Genomic DNA, 20,138 nt, shown 5'->3' on the forward strand with positions numbered 1-20,138 from the left:
ATAAACATGCATAAATCATACAAAGCATACAGGGCCAAAAACAAAACAAAAAAGTCACCACCATACTATGGATGTAATCTGCTGACAGGAGCAGCACTAGTGGAGCTGTACAGATGGCATGCTCCTCTGTGCCTTGTCTTTGCGCATTATGATGGTGCCTTGCACATCATATACTGCAGTTGTGCATTGCATATTATACATCATATATTGTGACTGCAGTTGTGAATTGCATATTGTGCATTGTGGTTGTGCACCATTTATTACGCATTTCACACTGTGTGCTTTCTCTTTTCTCTGGGACTTCTTATTTGTTTTCGATCATCTATTCTGCCTACACACCTACAAATCACGTCTGGCATCATTCAACCATTTTGTCAATTTCTAGGTAAAACAGAACTTTTGGAACTTCCCCAAAGTAAAAAGCTGCCATTTTTCTCTGCTTTACCTCCAGTTTAACTTCGCGTTACAGTGCGTCCATGTTATACGTGCCTTACGCGGCTTTCAGCATATGCTTAAAGCTGCTCTGGAAGAAGCTGAGCATGCCCCAGAAGAGATAATGGCGTGTGCGCCCATGGTGCGTGTGCTGCCGCCACGCCATGCCGGCATGTGCACAAGCCCCATTCATTTAAATGGGGCTTGAGCATACGTGAAATTCCCCTTATGCGGGAGGTTCGGAATGGATCCCCTGCATAAGAGAAGGGCCCACTGTATTTCACTTTGGGGGTCATTATGTATGATACACTTCCTGCATTTGCAGTATTTTTTTAATCGAATCTAGTTTAAATCCCATTTTTCAGCAGGATCTTCCTAGTGTCATAAACTCCATAGTTGCAAAATGTATGAGTACTTTTAAGAAAGTTATATTAGTAGGAGGACACTAGCCACCAAATAGTTATGGCTGATGGCAGATTACCATGTCATTTTCTTCATAAAAAAGAATGTGGGATACTGGATTTTTATTTTATTTTTCCACCCTTTTACTTACGATAATCCACTGACAACTGCAGATCTACCTCTCCATTTTGCTTCCTTGAAGCACTTGCTTGTGCTTTTCACCCAAGTGGTGAAAAACTTTGAACAACACAATGTTAAGAGGTAGAGACCAGTAGAAAGAGAGGATTGGACTCAATCAAAGAGACCACAGGCATGAGCCTGCAGGAACTGAGTAGAGCAGTGGGAGACATTGGATATTGGAGATGTCTCACTCGCAGAGGCATCATGAGTCAAAATCAAATCAAAGGCAGTTAACAAGAACAAACTTTCACCAACTAACTCTGTAGCATTCAGAGATATACATACTAGATAAAAAGGCCCCAGATCTTAGTACAGTAGAGAATACATATTTCAACTGTTAAGTCCCATATTAACTTTTATCTCCAAAGGCTAAACTGAAATTAAAAGAATTTCATTATTTCCTGGCAGGTTGTTATGCAGGTCATATACATCTGTATTTGTACATCAGCATGGAGGCTGACTTACTTTGCATCACCTTTCGATGTTCAAAGACTGATTAGCATAAGAAGAGGCATAGTAGAGTAGTTAGTATACATAAGGCATAGGGTTGCTGGGAGCAGCCTTCAATTCAGGCATCAGAACAACCTCCTACTGATTCACCAGAGATTAAGTTTCAGTTCTTGGTGGTATGTCCAGGAAATTTGGAATTTCTGGGTGCTGATTTTGCAATATTCATTTCAAATTTGGGCAATTCTACTATCTATCCAGAAGCAATCTATCCAGAAGCTAGAATGCTGGTGCTTGTGACAGTTCTAACAGCTACATTACACCTTTGTTAAGAGTTGGTTTGGTCCTGTTTGGTGTTTTTCTTTTTCTTTTATAGGGGCCTTGGGGAAGTATGAACTTTGTTGTCCACTGTCATTACTCATTGGGCAGTTCAACAGACAAAGACAATGCCATTTGGACCATATTTGGGCCTGCATGCAAGAGCCACCTTTGAATTGTAAGAGCCATAGAAGGATGAGATGATAGGAATTACTTCCTGACTAATTGGATCAGAGAGGAGGAATTTACCTCATATTGGTAATGCATCTGGTAGATCAAGGGCAATGCCTGCATTTTGAAGGAAATCTATGATTTGGAGACTCTGCAGGCTAGGTGACCAAATCTGGTCTACTGCCCAAACAGGCCTAGTGCTTGGACAGAGCCTTTAGAGAGTCAACAGAGAAATCATATTAGTTAAGGCCAAGGGGCTGATTTTATTTGTGCATCATCTGGACATGGTTTACAAGTAGCTGTAGTTATTTAGGCTGATGTGATTAATATTTTAGATTTTTCCCCAAACCTGGAAAGGGGCCCAATATTCTGCACTAGGAACCCCCTCCCCAATGGGTTGTTCAAAGAAAAAAATGGTGGCCTTAGTTTACTCTGCAATGGTGTCCTGCATCTTTTTTCCAAGTTGTCAGGGGTAATAGAATATTACCTTTAATAGGAAGTATGCAACTTCATTTTTCATTTTTCCTAACTCAAATAGTTGTGGGTTGATATGGACTGATTCTCTAGTGATGCAGGAGGTGGGTATTCTTTTGAGTCCCACCATTCCCTGAGTATTATGAAATCCCAAAGCACCCCTGTTTTGTTCCAAAACTTTGTTAAATAAGAATACTAAAAAGTTCTGTTTTTTCATAAGGGAGTTACACCAGACCACTTATCAATTAGGTTTCCACATACTTTGTCAACTTTTTCTTCAAGCTAGCCAAGACAACCTCAGGATTCCATGTGTAGTCCATCACTGCCAGTTCTGACTGCTTCTGATATATCAAGTCTCAGGGCAACTTTTTGGAGGGTAGAAAATGTCCTTATATTTTTAAATATTTGTAACAATGTGAGATAAACTATATTTGCTCAGTACTGTTTAGTTTGTTTATAAAAATAAAAAAGTGATTAATGTTACTTATTTTAATTATCCTGTATAGAGAAATATTTCTGAAAACGTGAAATTCTTTTTTGGCAAAAACATAAGTGATCTACAAAATGTTTAAAAAGTGATATTGCTAGGAACTAGTAAAGAAAGAGGTTATTAACTGTAATGAGTATAAAGATATTCATGATTAACACATCACTACTACTTTCTGTCATGTAATATTTCACTTGATACAGGTATATTAGCATATGAGTTATTTTCATTTTTTCTTCTGAAATTTATAAACTGCACAGGATTTTATATTTTATTAACAATTGTTTGTTCTAAGCAGCTGATGTAAGCTCTGCAAGTACATATACTGAAACCTTTAAAGTGATATGCTTTCCTTCTATGCGTACCACTGTCTAGGACAGAAAATATAGTAATATTCTTTCAATTTTCTTTTCATCTTTGTTTAGGAGTGGCATCAGCCATTCTTGCTGATGTTCACAGAACACTTTACTTCAGGATTAATCTCAGTGGGAGTTGATAATTTCATAATTGAGATGACAGTAGGGTTAATTGTGTAGTGTTCAGTGCTAATAACAATGTGAAAATTGGAAAAAAAAAAGATTTCTGAGGCACCATTCCATCATTTAGACTGTTAATGATTTCACTTATTATCCCCCTCCTCCTATAGCCTCATATGATAGAAATGTAACATGCTTATATTAAAGAATCCTGCAAAAACAAAACAAAACATATTGTGCTGACAAATAAAAACAGATAAAATAAATATGTAGTCATTTCAAAAGAGATTACTCTGAAGAAAACATTCTATTAGGTTTGAGTAAAAATGGAAAAGGGGAATAAATTATGACATTTAAACAATATTTGGTCTTTCAATTCTTCTGAAGTTTAAACTTAGTCTTAAGTTAAAAAGGAGATCTTGCAGTCATTTTTTTCAGCAATACATTTCCATTTTCTAGGATGAACAGTAATGTTCTGTTATAGTGGCAATGGCATCAATGATGCTTAAACAACTATGGGATGGTTAAATAACTGTACACAATTGTGCAAAGGTGAGAATAGCAGGTGGAATTAGGAAACTGGAAGGAGTAATTTGGAAAGATGCACTCTACCTGTGTAGCCCAGCGAATTGTCCTCATTATCTGAGGTGGGAAGTGGTGTTCCGTTGTCGTTTGCCCTCTCTAGGTCATCAGAGTCTGTCGGAAATAACATCAGAGCTGCTGATGGATTCATAGTTGTAACAGTACTTGCCATTTCAATCAAATCATGTCCATAAACAAGTAAATCCACATATGATAGAAAAACAAACAGAGACAGCACACAGCACACTTCATTCTTCCACACCATTGGTTGAATTAACTTCTGTAATATCTTCAGTAACATTCCTCCTGGCTTTTAAATTCCCCTTCTATTTACTGTTTCCCTAGTTTGAGCCCTCTGTTGCACCTTCACTCTGATTTCACAGCTTCTGAAGTGTTCTGTCTACACTCTACAAAGCAGACAGCACATGCTGTGGTGGACATATGGGGAAAAGGAGGCAGGGTGGTTGAATGCTAGCATTGCTAATTTTCTACCTTATTGTTAATCAAAGCTATTGACTGTGATCACTCCCCATCATTGCTTCATCTCCTGGCAATTACGGACTCAGGGGACTTTACCTCTTTGTGGAAGGGGGAAAAGCAGTGTCTTGTCAAATAAGGAGGATGGCTTGTATATGGGCTATTCCTTCTCCAGTGGTGGTGCAAAGGAAAGTAGAATGATCACATCTAGTAAAAGGCAACAGTTTATAATCAAGTGAAAGAGCAAGATTTTCCTGAACTGAAGGGCATTATCAAAGAAATCATTTCAAGCTCAGGTTTATTTTGCAATTATATATAGCGAAGCCTATTACAAAAGAAACAAATAACAACACATTACCAAATCATTTGGAAAGCATCCACAGTGTTAAGCACAAGTTAGAAATGGGGAGAATAATTATCTCCCATTACCATTATAGTAATGGTAGCAATACAAAGATCGGTAATACTATACAATGGCAATACTCAATAGTAGCTCATGTTAACAATGTAATAGTTAAACTTACGAAATTAAAAAGCAAACACAAAATTCTGAAAATTGTAAAATAATGGTGAGAAGAATATAGGACTATTAGATATGAGAAGGAGGCTAAGAATGGGAAGGGTGGCCATGAAAGAACAGGAAAAGATCCTAAAGTGTCAAGATATACAACAGAGAACGTAAGTCATAATTGTCCAATTCATTGTATTTCCCATCATCATGTACCATGGACAGCCAGAAAGACAAACAAATGGGTCTTAGAACAGATCACATCTGAACTCTCCCTGGCAGCCAAGATGATGAAATAGAGGCTGTTGTACTTTGGACACATTATGACAAAGATGAGTCACTGTTAAAAATAATACTGGGAAGGTAGAAGGCAGCAGAAAGAGAGGAAGACTGCATGCCAGATAGACTCAACCAGAAAGGTTAAGGGCCTGAATTTACAATGACCTAAGCAGAGCAGTGGAGGATAGAGGGTCTTGGAGATGTCATGCACAGGGTCACCATGAATTATGTTGAACTCTAGGGCATAAACAAGAAAGCATTCTATGAATATTACATAACATTTCCTATATTGGTAAAGCTGGACTGATCTGTATCTAAACAAGACGGCTCATTATTTGTACTTTTTAAAATCTGTCTACATTATCATAGAGAAGTAAATTTCCTTGAAAACTATAACTGTCAAATGTTTTATATTCAGAATTCATGCTATTGTTAAACTGAATAAACTGGAAATACTTTAAAATTACATTAATGTTTGTGAGATTTTTTTTTATTAAAAACTGGTATGTCTATGACTAGGGGGAAAAACATTAACGTGCAACCTCTGTGAAGAATGAAGGATAAAGAGTTTCAGACTACGTAAAATGGAAGGTTTTCCATTAGGAAAAAAGTCTATCTTTTGTTTTTGTATATATATATATATATATGTTTTTAAATAAGACAGAGGAGAAAGGTGAAAAATTCTCATTTATTCCTCCATTTATTTTTTGCTGCCCAGTAATAGGCAATCTTGTGAACATCCTTGAAAACTGCTCTGAAGGAGGCTTGTGTTGTAAAGACATCAGCATTCTACTCTAGCACACTGGCCTTTTATTTACACGTATGAAGCTATTGAACTAGTTGTGAATTACAACAGTCAAGTGTTGCTGAGTAGGCCTCTTGCTAAATTAAGTGTGGCTTATACTATGTTTTCTATTTCTGTTTATGAGATATTCTCTAGCAAATCAAAAGCATAAAGCAAATCTGAAAAAAAAATCTCCCAATCTTTCATGATTAGGTTCTAGGACTAAGATAAAAGTGACAATGTTAAGAGAAAGTTATTCATAACTAAAACCCTATATGCTGCAGCCCAACAGTGGGAGCTTTACTTGGCTTCTTAAAAATAAAATACAAAGAACTCCCCTCCCACACACACACACACCACAAATTGGTTTAGGAACTCCTTTAATGTATTTGGGGGGGGGGGGTGCTGTTTGAAAAACAGAAGTTTAAAGCACTCATGGATGCATAGTACTAGTTGCACTGATCTGGGTCTTTTAGCAGAAATACTTGGAGAGGCTGGACACTGAAAGCTCTTGTTCAAAGCTGAGCACAGAGAAAGAGGAACTTACTACTAACTTCAGAAGGCATTGTCACAAAAGCTGTAAAAAAGGATGCTACCAATAACTGATAAAACACTAAGGATCACTCTGTAATTTCCTCTAATACCCAGCAACTATGAATCTGATCTCATACTTTTGAGTTTAGGAATAAACAGAGCCAACACAGAGATCCAATGTTTAGAAGTCCACTGGCAAGTTTTTTCTAATAATGTTGCATGTTGTTGTTTTTATGTACGTTTGAATAGTTTCTGACATGATACCCCTAAGGCTATCCCTATCGTGGTGTTTTCTTGGCAAGATTTGTTTAAAGGAGATTTGTCATTGCAATCCTCTAAGGCTGAGAGAGTGTGACATACCCAAGGTCACCCAGTGGGTTTCCATGGCTGAGCCAGCATTCGAACCCTAGTCTCCAGAGTCATAGTTCAACACCCAAACCACTGCACAATGCTTGTTTTCCCATATCACGTTGCATACCTAAAGTGATAGCAACCCGTTTTAACTGAGATCCAGTATATTTCATCTGTATCTTCCATTCCCCTTGCCCCCAAATTAAATGTGAACAGATACCCATCAAAAATCCTTTAAGTATTTATTCATACTAAAGCTATTTTTAAAACATTTTAACAAGAACACTTCCTTTCCATGGGTTTCTCAAAATCTACAGCATTTTTTGTACTTGTTGAACACTGAATGGGCTTTTGACACATTTGGCTGAGCCTGCCTCAGAAAGTGCAAACGCTTTGTATGGCTCAATGTAGTAGTGATTTTTTTTTTAGTTAGATGGAGTCCCAATTCAGCTGAAATATCTTGGTTTATAAAGTAAAAACAAGGTCTAATTATTACCCATGATCCATGTTTTAAAGGATCTACAGAATACTACAGAAACTAGAATTGTGGTTGAATGTGAACTGGGATTGTGGGGGGCAGGGAGAGAAACAGGTAGCAGTTGGTCTGCCTGGGTTCCTTACAGCTTGTATAAGCTGAGAGGGAGGTAAGGATCCCATAACTGCACAAAACATTCCTCTATACGTGGAGTTTTCAAAAAAGAAAAAGTAAAACTTTCCTTTTATCATCCTCTCCTAAACCATTGCCTCCATTCCTGCTACTATCCAGTTGTAATAATAAAAGAAAATTTGTAGCTTTAAGACCCCAAAATCTAAGTATCTGAATTTGTCCCTCTCGAAAGGACAGAGTCACTGTAAAACAGTGCCTTCAAATCCTCCAGTCAGACAGAGTGGCCAATGGTATTGAAAGATGCCAAGAGATCCAGGCTGAAATGGACTGAAATAGAAACTCCTGGAGATGGATAATATTATATGCTATAATAACGTACTCAGAAATTGAATAGTGAAACCTGGATGATAGTTGTCCAATAGTAATGTGAGTGTCGACAAAAGTCTTACAACTGTATCATTTTGCAAGTTTCTAGTGCAGCTGTGGTAACTCTCCCTATCTTGTCCACATTATAGATTATTACCATCATCCTCATCCTCATTATCTGTTCATAAGTTGGCCTGGTGTATCCACAGACATTATTTTATCAGACTACTGTATTTAAAGGTACTTGAGCATCCATGGATTTTGGTATCCACAGCAGATCCTGGATCCAAACCACAGCAGATATCAATTTGTGAACAATACCTGTCTTGATTGACAGTGTGGTCAAGGTATTAACAATCAGTATCATTTGAACTCTGTCCTGTATTAAAGCACACATATTAAAGACTCTCATGAATGATCTTGTCCACTTTGTAATGCATGTGTAATAAGACTAAAATGGATCAATGCAAATAGTTAATAAGTTGATGTTTCATAAAAACATATGAGGTGTATTATTGTTCTTTCAATACATGATATTTACAGCATAAAACTTATATTTATTTTTATTACTACTAATTTGAAATCATGTTGATTAAAACCATTGACTTGCTTCTCTAAATCAATATTTAACACCATTTAAATCTTAGTTGGCTACTATTTATATATTCGTTTCTATAATTTCCATAAATTACATTCTAATACATATGCTTGAAATATATATCCTACCAAGATAAGCAGACCAGTCACCAATGACATGGTCAAATATATCTGACCAGATTTCATGGGTCTCAGTATCAATTACCTCAACCAAAATGATTTAGCATTGCAGTATCATTCAATGAAATTACTTTCAGAGTCAGAGGTCCATTCTTTTTAGGAGCTGGGAGTCTCCTATTAATTATCACTAAACAATCTGATCTAATTAATTAAGATTAGTGACTGGTTTAGCTAGAGTATATGCTGAATGTACAATAATATGAACTCATACTAGAAACCAAAATGAGATAGGAGCCATTTCAAGTTCCTGACTTTCTTTGTTGTTTTACACAATCTTAGCATTACAAAGTGATCTTTAAAGACACATCATTTCTCACACTGGAGTTTTAATGTGTTCAGCACTCTTTTTGAGATGCATCTTCCTACATTACTCTAGATTAGTGAAATAAATCAATAAGAATTGATCCAATTTGCAGAACACCATTCCAGTATTGATAGCAGTTTATACTCATTTGCTTTTGCCTAATGTTTTATTAATGATCATCTTCAAAATGTCAATTAATATTGCCGTCTTGAAATTCAGTAGTATTGTGGCCCTAGAGGACATGAGATGTTCTTTAGATAAAATCTACAAATTAACGAAGAGATGCTCATAAGAAGCAAAATGCAGAATAAGATGAAACAACAAAAAACAAGCTTTCAGTAAGATCTTTTGTTTCTTTTTTGCAAAACAGTAATTACTATTATATGGACTTCCCATTAGTGGGAAAAGGTCAATTTAGTTTTATCTTTTGAATCAAGGATGTACAATAAAAAACAAACAAGGGTAAGTAAATATGTTTAATTTATTTTTGTTATCCATTCATCCTAATAAAGATATATTGTTACATGTATGTATACTTCATTTGGTACTACAGAAAATTACTCTTTCACAAAGGGGAAATTGTCAGCAATGTTTCTATAATGAACTCTTATTGAACCAATCAATGGTATCAGGACAGGCAATAGCAAAACAAGGTTCATGCAAGTGACTGACAGCATGTTGAATTTTGGTAGTCAAATGACTACATTCAGATGATACTCAATTGAAACAAAAATGTGTGTTAAGTCATGAAATATTTTTTTCTGTCTTGAAGTGTTTATTACATCTACAAACTGCTGTTTGACAGCACAATTTACACAACTGTGGCCCGAAACAGATGGGGAAGAAAGAGCAGCTTCTGACATTTTAGGGGCAGGGCGTGGAGATGACACATGTCCCCAGATCGACAGGAAGCCATGCTGAGGCCTGCTAAGATGGCCAAACCTGGCCGCAAAAGGAGCAGAAAAAAACCCGCTCTTCACTAGTTGGTTGTTCCGGATTGTGGCAGCAGTCAGCCTTGGGACCTGCAGTCCTGTCTGGTCACTGCAGTCCTGTGCCAATCAGAGTCAGTTGTGGCTGGAGCGGCCAGAGGCCTCTCCAAGCCGCTCATCTTCTGGAACCCTGTGTTATTACATGTACAAACTGCTGTTGCGCATAACTGAGATCACCTCAAATTTAGGAGTAGGAAAGCCTAAAGGGGGTGTAGGAAAAACTAGTAGTTGTTATTAAACAACACAGTGATAAAAAGTTAAATCATACAAAATTAAAGCTATGTGTTGTCACAGTAGGTTATAATATAAATAGTAGTAAATTCCAGTGATTAGATAAAATGCTCATTTGTGGGATTCTTAACTCTCCTGAACACATTACTTCAGGTATGTGTGTGGGGAAAAAATCCATTCCCTTCCTCTTCCTTATATTATATTAATTATATTATATTATATTATATTAACATTTTACACAAAACCAGCTAGTCTAGTTCAAATAGCTTCCTGCACCCAGAAGCTCACTGTTGGGGCCTTCCTTAGCTCCAAAAAGGTCATCCTGAATATAAGTATAGTTTACAAACTCATAGACTGATGCTCTAATACAGCAGTGATCAATCATGGAAGGTTGGAGAGGCACATTAGCCCCCTAGGAGAACTTGGACATCCCCATCTGCTCCCCCCAACCCCCCTCAATCCTCCCCAAACCTATGTAGGTAGCATAGGAGCATTTTCATCATGATTTGGGTTTCCAAAAAACCCTCTTCTGGGTCTAGATAGGGCTGTGGCCTCACAAAATGTGGTGGGGATGCACCCTATTTGGCTACTTAACAACAATTAGGTGGTGTTGGTTTTTTTGGAAGAATTTCGAGATAAAAAAATTTCTTGGAATTTTTTTCCAAAAATTGTTTCTGACCCCCTTTAAAAAAAAAAAAAAAAAAAAAACTTTGGCCTCCAAACCTGGTCAAAATCTCTTCCACACCCTTTAGAACGCATTCAGGAACATTCCAGAGAAAAATATTTTTTTGAAAAAAATGTTTTGCAAAACTTTTTTTGGAACCCATCTGGAGCATAGAGTCCACAAAAAATGGTCTTGGTATTCCATTTTCTGCATTTTACCCATCTGTGCTCTAATAGATTATTGAAATTAATAGTTAATGGGAAAGTAATTTCATTATTCAGAACAACTTGGATACTGTGATGATGTATAAATTAGTAACTCAGGGATGAAGATTACACACTCTTCTTCATAGGTCATTGAAATGTTTGTGAATGGTATTAAACTCATATTAGGCAGTATTTTAAAGGCACAGCTAGCAGTTAGCTGTTTTCTTTCTTACTGTAGAATAAGCACCTGATCCACATCAGGACTCTAGAGAAGAGAGAGAAGAGGTCAGAGATACATTAACCCTTTGCTCAACTGTGGTTCCAATCTAAATTGTGGTGGAGTGGGGTAGCATGCCTTCATATATATATATAAATATAGCGTGATCTATATTTGTTTCAACAGATTATTTTTGACACTTTGGGGGCCCTGGTGAAAACTGAGATGAAATCAAATGTCAAGGGGTTGTTTTTTTTTTTTTGCAATCCGCTCTTTCCTCTCCCTCTATATCTCTCCTCCTCTTCTCCTTTACTTTGTTATCGTGACTTCCCTCCATAATCAGAACTTATAGTGGCTCTTAAAGCCTCTTCTCCATCCCCTATGTTAGGATCACAGTTGGATCTCTGTCCCTACTCTAGGATAGGAAAAAATACAGCTGTTGGCTATGTTGTTCAAGTATTGTCTAGAACAGGAGTTCTAGTGCAGCCCTTGGGCCATGTGCAAACTCTATGTCCCCAACAGTATGGGTGTTTTTTTTCTTTTAAAGTTTATTTTTGTTCTCTCTCTCTCTCTCTCTCTCTCTCTCTCTCTCTCTTAGTTTTAAGGAACCTCTGATGTCCTCTAGGGACGCTGTAGCCAAAATGGTCATGTTCAGGCAACATATTACCAATATGTGTGTTTGCATGCATATGGACACATAACTACTTGATTATCTGGTTAAAGGACAGTGAAGAGTTAGCTGTGAAAACCTCTCTATTCCAATCCTATAACTGTCACCATGCTGAACACAATTAATACCAACACCATCTGTGCCAAGTATACTAATTGCCTAATTGGACATAAATGAATACCTCCTGGTTTGGTTCTGTTTCTTGCAATAAAACATCCTACAGTTGGCAAAACAATGGATTATGGACAAGAAATCAAAATGTTGATCTGGAATGCATAGCACCATCCCCCCCTTGATGATGAACCACATCTAGGGTGGCACACATCTTTTGCAGATATGTGTAGTGGATAGAATACTGTAGGGAAATATTTAGCAATTATTATGGCATTTCCATAACAAGTTCAAGGCTTTAATACAAGGTGAGAGAGTTTGATCAAAACTCCTGGCTTAACTGTTCAGCTGCGAGACTTTAGTTTGTGATTGACCTTCACTGTATCATTTAAATTCCCAGTGGAGCTGGAATAGGCAGACGCAATTTGTACTCTGCTATAGTGTACAGCACTAATAGCAGCTGTTCTCCTTAGTCTTGATCAGGCTTTATTACAGGAAATGTCCACATAATGAAGGGATAAAACTCTGTGCCAGGTTCTCCTTTGTAATATTAGGTTAAGAAGGTCTAAGGCTGAAAAGAAGTGTACAGTCCCACACAGGAAACCAGCTCTGGGCTATACATGAATGACCAATGTGATGCAGCACCTAAGAAAGCCAATGCAATTCTAGGCTTCATCAATAGATATATAGTGTCTAGATAGAAGGAAGTAATGGTGCCACTCTATTCTACTTTGGTTAGATCTCACCTGAAACATTGTTTTCAGTTCTGGGAACCACAATTCAAGAAAGATGTGGACAAGCTGGAGTGTGTCCAGAGGAGGGTGATAAAAATGGTGAAAGGTCTGGAAACCATGTCCTATGAGGAGTGGCTTAGGGAGCTGAGTATGTTTAGCCTGGAGAAAAGAAGGTTAAGGAGTAACATAATTGCCATGTTTAAATATTTGAAGGGATGGTATACTGATAATGGAGGAAGCTTGTTTTCTTCTGCTCCAGAACAAGATACAGAGCAATGGATACAAACTACAGGAAAAGAGATTCCACCTCTGTTAAAATATATTGCTAATTTGTATTGAAAATGTTCAGATGTGTCAATGGTTAACTAAGGTTTAAAATGGTTCCTGTTGCAGGCCAGAAAGTCTAGGCCTGGAAGAGCAAGTCTTCAAGGACATTGCCTGAGACATAATATACACAAAATGTGTTATTGTTATGGTCTTGTGTAGTATGGTGACTTCATGGGAAAGAGGTTTGTCCACTTGGTGGGAAGGTTGATCTTTTGAGAGAACAAAGACTGATGTCACATTCGAGCTTCTAGCATGGACTCTGAAAGAGAATAGTTGTATAGTAGCCTGCTGTAAAGTGTAAATAGCAACAAAGTCAATAAACCCTCATTTGAGTGAAAATCTGTGTTGAAGTTACTTTGTTCCTGAGTAGCTAAGAAGACTGCATCTGTTCCAGTTGGTACCAGTTCAGAACCACCGGCAGAATGAGACATCAACCATCCCAAAGATCTTTTTCTCTAACAACCTCATCATTAGGAAGAAGTTCCTGATGGTAAGGACTGTTTGACAGTGGAACACTCTGTCAATGGAGTGTGGGGGTGTCTCCTTCTCTGGAGGTTTTTAAACATAGGTGTTTATCACACGGGGCACTTACTGCTGGGCAAATGTTGCTGAAGTGTTGCCCAAGTGTTACCCAAATATTTCAGAAGTGCTTGAAGTGGGATCATCCATCCTGCTTCTGAAACATCATAGAGTTTTGTTAATAAAAATGGCTTTTCCAAGGCTTCCCCGTGAACACTTTCGCAATGGAAGGAAAGCGGGAAGCCTCTATGACGTTTCAGAAGTGCGGCAGATGATCCCCTTTCTTAGTTTTGCTACATGCCAACACAGTTATACTTTTGGAAGCTATGGGGGAAAATCACCTCTAGAGCTTGCCATCCTTTATCCACAGATTGCTATAGAATCTATGATCTTATATAGAAAAGGTTCAAATGCTACTACAGAATAAATCTACAGTTATGTTTGTTTGATAATAAATTTATTATACTTAAATTGCCAAACAGATCAGATCAGAGATCTTACATGACCATGAAATCATGAGAAACTTTAGATTTTCTCTATTTAACATCTGATTTAGCAGCTTCTTAATTTCCTTTCACTGCATGCCCTTTTCCACAAGCAGGCTCAATACCCTGAATCTTTATGTTTAATTTTCATTTACTCACCAACCTCAAAGCTTAACAAAATAAATATCTCTAACTTGAGATCCCTTTTTCAAGCCTCCATTGAAGGTTCTGCATTTCATACCCCTTGATGCCAGAAAGTATTAAAGGGTATATATATGGAGGTACAGCATGGAGATCAGGATAGGCTTTAAATATGTATTTGTAGGTACAGCATGGAGATCAGGATAGGCATTAAATATGCAGGTTCTAAAGCTCTCCAGTCTTCATCCATGCCTACAACAAAAAGGAAATTAATTTAACAAAGAGAGAAAAAATGCAGGGGGGAGACCTAGCTTCTTTCCCTCTGCTCTGGTAGATACAGGTCAAAAAGGTGTTCAGTATTTGAAAGGTTCTGATATCAGAAGTGTGGAAGCAGATGGGATTGTTATTTAATATATGTTTGTGAATCCACCTATTTCAAGGTTGTCACACTTTACAGAAACAGAAATATCATATTTATTTTTGCTTTGCCCAGTGCTGTTCTAACTACTTGAAAGAAACAGATGGACAAAACAGAAGCTGGTCAGTTGTTTTCTAAATAATAAAAATCCATATAGGCACAATGAAAAGACTGAAGAATCAGAACTTGGAAGAATTATGAAATAAATAGTACAAAAATGTGCCATTCTCTGCTGGTCTGTAAAAGTGTATACCTACAGATTCCATTCCTCTGTGTGATCAATGCAGATCTCAAAATGAATCACAAGGTCAAAAATTACTTAAAAGTTTATGAACTCAGGCAGCAGTTAGAATAAAACCTCATTCAAAAATGAAACAGCTGGGGAGCATAATAATCAATAACAGCCCTATCTTGTCAAAATTCAGCCTTAGAAAATTAATATCACCTAGGCAATCATCCAACACCGCAAGGGGCATTCAGGATTTATAGTAATCGAACTCATATCTTGAGGTGTTTTCAATTTTTACAGCAATACTGTACAAGCTAAGCATGAGAGTATTAGTCAGTGGCGGCAGTTTCATAACATAGATATCTGGAAAAAAATAATAATTGAAGAGTAGCAACATTCTCATAGCCACATGAGGATGCTGAAGGAACATACAGGTGTTTTTTTCTCTCCCAAGTATAAAAACTCTCTTCATTTCAGCTTTCAAACCAACAGAGTTAAAGAAGAGTAACAATCAAGTCAAACTCGGGTTTCAGACTATGCAGAAGTTGAGACAATGGTGCAAAACACACTGCAGAAATAATCTAGTTTGAGACTGCTTTATTTGTCCTGGCTCAATGCTAGAGAATCCTAGGAATTGTAGTTTCTTGTGCCACCAGAGCTCTCTGACAGAAAAGGCTAAATATCTCACAAAACTACAGTTCCCAGAATCCCCTAGCATCGAGCCAGGGCAATTAAAAGCAGTCTCAAACTGGATTATTTCTGCAGTGTGTTTTGGACCTATGACTATTATGGAACAATCTCATGCCAAATGAATTTTATATGTGCCTGTCAGTTGGAGCAAATGCTATATGTAGAAAGAGATTGCATTAAAAAAAACAGCTGGGAGAAGCCTATTATCATTACATACCAATAAATCCAATTTTTAATCCAGACAGACTGATGGAGGGGCTGTACAGATCTGCCATTAAGGCCGGCCTGGGGCCTAGTTGGGGCATGGCATCCATGTGACACATGATCTGACTCTGCCCCCAGGCTGGCGTGATGCTTCACACCACACCACATGGCATGCAGTGTCATGGTGCTCCTCTGGTGGTGCAACTACATGACGAGCACCAAAGAGGCATGGAAAAGGTGCACACTAGTGGCTATGGTGCCCTTTCTAGAGTGCAAAAAGGAGCTGCTTTTTGTTGTTCCTTTTTGTGCACGGAAAGGTGAGATTGGGGCCATGTCATGTAGTAATAATTAATAATAATTTGTTTTATTTATATACCGCTATTCCAAAGATCATAGCGGTGAACAGCAAGTAAGCTAATTTGCCCCCAACAGTCTGGGTACTCATTTTAGCAACCTCGGAAGGATGCAAGCCTGAGTCGAGCTTGGGCCCTTTTGCTGGTCTTGAACTCGCAACCTTGTGGTCTTGAGTGAATGGCTGCAGTACAGGCATTTAACCACTGCGCCACCAGGGCTCCATGTAGTTGCCATGGCCCCCGATCCAGCACTAAAAGTCCTGGAATCACCCACTAAAGATGAAAGAGATCTTAATTTAATTAGAAACAGAAGTACTAATAACCTCTGGGTAAAGTTTGTCTAAAATAAGATTATATTTTGCCTAAAATAAGATGATAAATGTCTTTGGCAAACAAATCCTTGATATGGGTAAGACCATAAATCTAATAATGGTTTAATTGAAATGTATGCTATTTTTATAAGATTCACAGATGGAATAATGATAGGACAATGACTAAATCATTTTTTAAACTTTATCAAGGTCTGGAACTGTATCGATACATTTTTGGGATGAAGGAATAACCTTCTGACATAGTTCACATGCATCTAATATGGGATAATACTCTAATATGAGGCTAACAGCAGAAGGAGGTGCAGTTCTTAATGAGAACCAATATGGTGTAGTGGTTTGAGCACTGGATAACCTTGAATGAGCCAAACACTCTCAGCACCAGAAAACCATATGTTAGGTTCACTTGCATACCAAACCATCACCTTAAGGTATGAAATAAAGAAACCCAGTCAAAAGTCTGGAAGCACAACTACCAATGTACTAGTGCAAGTATACTTGTAGGATTTTCAATCTGTTGTCAGTCTGATATATGGTGTTCATAGACTAATGGTGTTCACAGAGGGAAATAGGACATAGAGACCAGCTGTTTGGCAGTAGCAACTATTAAATTTTTAACACTATGAGCATGTCTCAATCATATACCTTTGGAAGAGAGCTAGAACCATTTTGGTGGGCAAGAGATGATAGGGACAGTAGATCGAGTTGTTGGGTATGTGCTCATATATTCATTTGCAGCCATGGACATCACTTTGTGGAAATCTGCTGTTGTTCTTCTGATTTTTGGTTACAGAGAAAATCCTATAGAGTATAGTTATTTGTATGTAAACTCTATTCCAGCCATCAAATGAATGTATGGTGGTTGGGAGCAATGACAGTGTATGCTGTTCTTCCCCTTCAGTTTTTCAAAGAACATCTGAAAACAGCTTATACTTCAAAGAACTGGAGTACAATATATAATTAACAATGAATGTTCTTTCGGCAATTATGAAAGTTTGCAGAATAGATAAAGCCCACATCAAAACTAATAGCATACTTGCCTTGAAACATAAACATAAAACCCTAAATCCAACCAAGTTTCAACTAACATAAGTACTGACTTATCAAGTCCCCATGATTCAATGGTCTACTCTATTTGGGGCTAATGAAATGGATTTAGACCATATTCAGGGTAGTTTATAGTCGGACAGTTTCAGAGTGAATGTTTACAGCAGCACAGCCTTAACTTGGTTGTTTTACAGTCAGCCCTCCTTATCTGTGGATTTTTTAATCCACGGATTCAAACATCCATGGCTTGAAACTTCTTTAAAAATATAAAAATTCCCATAGACAAACCTTGATTTTTCCCTTTTATATAAGAGATGCGATTTTACTTGCCATTGTATTTAATGGGACTTGAGCATCCATGGATTTTGGTATCCACGGTGGGCCCTGAAACCAAACCCCAACAGATACCAAGGGCCTACTGTACAACCTTTATCTCCCAAGTTAAAAAAAATGATTCATGTTTTAAAATCTTACAGTGCATTACTATACATATTTACTAAGAAGTATATCCTATGAAGTTTAGAACCTAGCAAATGAGTTTAGGATTAACGATATGGAGCACAATCATATTCATGTATGCTTAGAAGTTAATTCAATTAAATTCAGTAGGGTCACTCCCAAGTAGTGTTCATTACCACAAATAATGAGATACATTTTAATAAATGGCTTGAACATTTGAGTCAGGGCTTGGAAATAAGCAGACGAGAGATTCTGAGCTTCCTTGAATTCAGCTATCCAAACTAAAATGGTATTTCCCCATACACACTCTTAAGCTGAAGATTTCTGCAACATTTCACCCACTCCTGCTAGGTACTGTTTTTCACCCTACCAGACCAAGGATTCCTTGTCAGCACAGTTGTGCATACACAATAGGTTTGCTCACACAACAGAATTCTGAGTAATTTCCCAACAATCTTACTAGTGTATCTCTCCTAATATGATACAAGGACAAAGGAAAGGCAGTACCATTGTACACATGGTATCTAGAACTTCTAAGAATTGTCTGTTGGCTACTCCATTCAGAACTATCTGTGCCATGCTCTCTTTTCTGCAATTAAGGCATCCCCCCCTAATAACAAAGTATTGTGACACATGGAACAGTTTGGTAGCATATACCTCTCTAAACTGAAACAGAGAATATGCAATGCCTTGCATTTAATTTCACAAAAGCCTTCTAGCTATCCTTGCACAACTGGACCAACAACTCCATGCAGTAGAGAACTATGTCGGAGTAGAATTTGGATGGAAGTCCCACAAAACCACCTTCGGAGCAACTCTCAGGAATGTTAATGAGATACTCAAGAACAGCAAGGAATGCATTGGCCCATTAACTAGTGTTGTGAAAGATCACATTTATAGCAATAGTCTCTGATTTACAGAAGCTCATGGGCATGGGCCCCATTACTTTTTCTGGGGGATACAGTAGAGATGATAATTAATGTGACACAGGACATTTTGATAAACTTGTTACAACAGCCAATAGAAAAGAAGTGATGGCTGTCATAACATTTACCTGAAAATCACACAAGGACCTTTACACAAATAACCACAATCAGGATTGGGGACAGAGGGCTCAAACAGACAGGCCAAAATAAAGCTGCTTCGGGTCACTTTGGAGGTATGCTGCTTAAATGATGCATGTATCATAAGAGGACGGAAGCCACACCAAAGCCATGCTCCAGTCCTAAGGACTGGAGTGCAGCTTTGGTGCAGCTTCTGGTCTCTTAAGATGCATGTGTCATTTAAACAGCATACTTCCAAAGTGACCCGAATCAGCTTTATTTTGGCCTGTCTGTTCAGGCCCAGAGATTCAAAACATACTGCAGAAAAAATCCAGTTTGAGACTACTTTAACTGCCCTGGCTCAATGCTAGGAATCCTGGGAATTGTTGTTTAATGTGGCACCAGAGCTCTCTGACAGAGAAGGCTAAATGTCTCACAAAACTACAGTTCCCAGAATCCCCTACCCTTGAGCCAGGGCAGTTAAAGCAGTCTTAAATGGAATTATTTCTACAGTGTATTTTGGACCAAAATGATTAAAATAATAATGGATTTAACCCCTGACATCTTTTGTTGCTAAGAAAGACTGCAGAAAGGAAAGACAAAGGACAGTGTGTCCAACGTCAAACGTGAGTAAAACAGATGCTGAAAGCCACGCTGGAAGAAGCCCTTGCACGCAGCAGAAGAAGTAATGGGGTACACACCACAGGCATGAGCCCCATTAATTTTAATGGGGCTCCAACATACACTGGATTTCTCTTACGTGGCAGGGTCTAGAACAGATCCCCCATGTAAGGGAAGAGCCCACTGTATTTTATCAGATTTTAAAAGGAACTTACACTTTTTAAAGCATGAAAGCCATATATGATATGTTCACTTATTGTGCATACTATAGGCCAGCTGAGAACATGTTAAGTGATTTAAGGAAGAGGGATAGGAATGGCAGAGCAGCAGACAGATAAATCAACCTAGTTCATCTTTTGTCCATCCAACTAAGAGAATTAGGATGCAATTTCCATTTACTTAGGAACCAAGATGGAACTTAGTTTTTAATATTTGTTAAATACCATCTTATAGCTTCATCTTTGTACCTCATATTCTATAAATAATCAAGTAGAT

General features: G+C 37.8%; 1 protein-coding gene across 5 annotated transcripts in view; it reads right to left on the minus strand.

Annotated features, from left to right (window-relative positions):
• The window catches only part of LOC149319683 (roundabout homolog 1), a 764,680-nt gene that overhangs the window by 428,541 nt on the left and 316,001 nt on the right, over nucleotides 1–20,138 (minus strand). For 4 of the 5 annotated variants that reach the window (XM_089512200.1, XM_089512201.1, XM_089512203.1 and 1 more), the window contains exon 3: nucleotides 4,000–4,083. In XM_089512200.1, coding sequence (XP_089368326.1) covers nucleotides 4,000–4,083 — 84 coding nt within the window. Of the gene's footprint in view, nucleotides 1–3,999; nucleotides 4,271–20,138 lie in introns of those variants that run through there. The other variant, XM_089512198.1, reaches the window with a different exon arrangement.

Source organism: Sceloporus occidentalis, unplaced genomic scaffold, assembly GCF_023333645.1.
Source record: "Sceloporus occidentalis isolate IW3139 unplaced genomic scaffold, rSceOcc1.0.p SCAF_2, whole genome shotgun sequence".
In the NCBI taxonomy this organism is placed as follows: Eukaryota; Metazoa; Chordata; class Lepidosauria; order Squamata; family Phrynosomatidae; genus Sceloporus; species Sceloporus occidentalis.